The sequence below is a fragment of the Cynara cardunculus genome (assembly GCF_001531365.2).
Source record: "Cynara cardunculus var. scolymus isolate 2C chromosome LG 14, CcrdV1, whole genome shotgun sequence".
In the NCBI taxonomy this organism is placed as follows: domain Eukaryota; kingdom Viridiplantae; phylum Streptophyta; class Magnoliopsida; order Asterales; family Asteraceae; genus Cynara; species Cynara cardunculus.
Window position 1 is genome coordinate 2,852,505 of NC_037541.1, and position 3,392 is coordinate 2,855,896.

General features: G+C 32.9%; 1 protein-coding gene across 3 annotated transcripts in view; it reads left to right on the forward strand.

The window, feature by feature from the left end:
* Positions 1 to 2,517: 2,517 nt before the first annotated feature.
* The window catches only part of LOC112526631 (probable LRR receptor-like serine/threonine-protein kinase At5g45780), a 4,415-nt gene continuing 3,540 nt past the window's right edge, over positions 2,518 to 3,392 (forward strand). For all 3 annotated transcript variants that reach the window (XM_025136995.1, XM_025136994.1, XM_025136996.1), the window contains exons 1-2: positions 2,518 to 2,650; positions 3,227 to 3,298. In XM_025136995.1, coding sequence (XP_024992763.1) covers positions 2,529 to 2,650; positions 3,227 to 3,298 — 194 coding nt within the window. In that variant the 5' untranslated portion in view covers positions 2,518 to 2,528. The remainder of the gene's footprint in view (positions 2,651 to 3,226; positions 3,299 to 3,392) is intronic.

A 3,392-nucleotide genomic window follows, 5' to 3' on the forward strand; every position in this document is an offset into this window, starting at 1 on the left:
AATGGATTTGGATGTGCTGGGTAGAGAGCCAAATAAATGTTTTTAATCCAATGAACCAAGAACTTAAGAAGACACAAATTTTTAAGGGGTTTGGAACCTAGTCAAGTTAGGCAGCTCATCCCCATGTTTGTGTTGTTATAAACATTACTATTTTTTTATTACCCATTATCTGATCATCCCTTCTGGCCCTAATTGCAAATTCAGTAATCTTGTTGCCAACTCTGGTTTTTTCTCTGTTGTCACCACCAGCTTGTTTGCTTCCCTACCTATTGGCATTGGCTTACCGAACTAGCAGACTTCATGTACAGCCACTTGAGGAGCCACATGATTCGATGTTGGCACTTGGCACATTAGACATCGGTATGACTTGGGTCATGTAGACTTAGAGAGCAATGTAGCAGAACCTATAAGTTTCTTGATCTAGAGTCTTATTGGGAGGGATTGAGCTTCCTTTAAACAAAGGACTCCCTCGTTTGTATCATCACTAGTAAATTACGAAGCGTTTGTGCTCCTCTCGTGTTCTTCTTAGATTTATCTAGTGTCTCGTTTTAGGCATAAATTTTAATGTTAAGGCCATATAGAGCTTGAGAAGAAATATGTCCATGATGCAAGGCCATATGAGCATCCTGTTGTCACTTTTATTATATTAGAAAAGGAGGGCTAAAAGGAGGCCCTTTAGGAGAAGTCTCATTAGTTAAGGGGTCACCATAACAAGCACCAAAGGAAAACTCGAAGCGAAATCAGCGTAGGCAAAAAGAGAGGTTTAAGATGGGATCATCATAACTTCATCACGGGAATGCCCAATAAAGTCGTGGTTTCGCAACCTAAGGGGTGGACACTTTTTGTAAGTTCCTTCAGTCCTTTTCCTAGCATAGAAACATCGGATATGGAACGCATGGATGATGTGCATCAAGTTAGTCTCCTAGTTGACACTCATGCTTCTTGTTTCAAATATGGCAGGTTATGGAATTTAAAGCATAGCTGTCCTAAAGTCAAGGGTTTCATTTTGTTTATGTTCCAGGTTCCAGTTTGTTAGTCAGTATCAGTATGTTCCTGCTCAGATTAGGTTTCATTTTGTCGGTCAATCATAATCGTGAATTGTTTTTAGGATGGTTCATCAAGTTATTAAGGCTTGCAGTTCAAATGTATTTCGGAAGACATATTGCCATCGTCTAATTAAAATGTACCGTAAGCAGATCTTTTGAGATCTTATTCAATAAAATTTCATCTTTTTGCCTGAAAAATGAGCATACTGAATACAGACAACCGATCCTCAAATCAGATGCAAATTTGCATGAACCATTTGTGGAACTGGACTAAAAAAACATGCAATAGCTTTCTTCGGCATTTGATTCAATTTAAATGTGCACCTGCTCGGCCAAAATCCTAGATTCGTCACTGAAAATAAATGATTCTTTATTTTTCTATCGACAAGAATCTTTAAAACTATATGTTTATTAAAAAGAAATAATATTTTATAAATTATATTAAATATTTTAATAATATAATTTATATTATAATTTTTAAATCATAATTCTCATTTTTAAAACGGATTAAAAATAACTTTTAAAATTTAGATTTTAATTATGCATTTTATTTTGAAACAATTTATGTTTATTTGAAACAATTTATGTTTTTATACAAAAACACTTATCAATTTATTATAAGTCAAAAGAGTTTAACTTCTTCAAAAACTTTTTATTACCGATATAAATTATTTATTCAAATATTCAAAAATACTTATTATTAATACCACATAAAAACAATTAATAAATTATTTTTATAAGCAATCTCAAACAACCATCAAAATAACATAACAATATCAATGTTCAAAGTGTGAGCTCACAGTGCAGTCATAATAATCAACCAATCGGTGAATTGTCAGTTGACAGAGGGCAAAGGGAACCATCTCATCTCTGCCATTTTCAATCTCAATAAAATAAATGCTTCTTCCTCCAATTTTCAATTGATTCCCCCAAACCCAACGCTCCTAACCTCATTTCTTTATTCGTTTCCATACAAAATTAACATGAAAACCCACCACCAACAACTTAAATTTAATATTTTTATGTTACTCGAGAAGCTTGGATTCCTACAAGATTAAACAAAAAACACATTTTTGTCGTCACCACCCAGATTTCTTCTCATTTTTTAAGGTTTTCTTGCAAGAAATCTTTCTGGGTACTTCGTTTCCGCACTAAAAGATCCAACAGGGCTTTGTCTTTTAGGGCAAATTTTTGTGGGTTTTGTTGGAATCGTTATCATCATCATCATCATCATCAGGGGGTAACAATATGAAGTTGGTAACTTTTTGGGTGATGATTTTTGTATTTAGGGTTTCAGTATCAATGGTGGGTGCTTCTGATAGCCTTCTTTCTCCTAAAGGTGTCAACTATGAAGGTAAGCCATTGCAGTGAAGAGAAAGGGTTTAAATGTATATAAAAACCCATTTTCTGATTTGGGTTTTTGGTTTATTTAGTTATAATGATTGAAAATATGAAGTGTCTTATTTCACAGTGGCAGCATTGATGTCTATGAAGAATAAAATGATAGATGAGTACCATGTGCTTGATGGATGGGACATCAATTCTGTTGATCCTTGTACATGGAACATGGTTGCTTGTTCTTCCGAGGGTTTTGTAATTTCTCTGTTAGTATTTGGATTTCTGCCCCTTTTTTTGAATCTTTATTTCAATATAAGCCAACCCTTTTATCCAAATTTGAAGTCAACTTTAGAAACTAGTATCAAAGATCCATTCAATTGCTTGTTTTCCAAATTCAAGATTTGATTTCCTTTACATTGTCAAAACGAAAAGCTTCCATTTATAGTATGTGTGTTAATTTCTCTGTTAGTATTCAGATTTGATTTCATTTACATTGCCAAAACTAAAAGTTTCCATCTGTTAGTATTTAGATTTCTCCCCTTTTTTGATTTTTGAATCTTTATTTCAATCTAAACAAAAAGGTTCAATTGCTTGTTTTCCAAATTCAAGATTTGATTTCCTTTACATTGTTAAAACAAAAGGTTTCCATTTATAGTATGTGTTGGTACATTATTATCCTGAATAATACTGATTGAATCGTGAATCGATTTTGAAGTTGAAATGTAGTCATTTGAATCGTAAACATTCGAAAGTTGACTCCAAATTTGGGATGGAAGGAAATCATGTTTGGTGTTGTGTAGCCTAACTTTGCTTCTTTTATGTTTTCTGCTAATGCTTCTTAGGGAAATGGCTAGTACCGGATTAGCAGGCATGCTATCTCCAAATATTGGGAACTTGGGACATCTTCGCACATTGTGAGTTTATCGAACTCTTTCTTGCTTTATATATATATATATATATATATATATATATATATATATATATATATATATATATATATATATATAT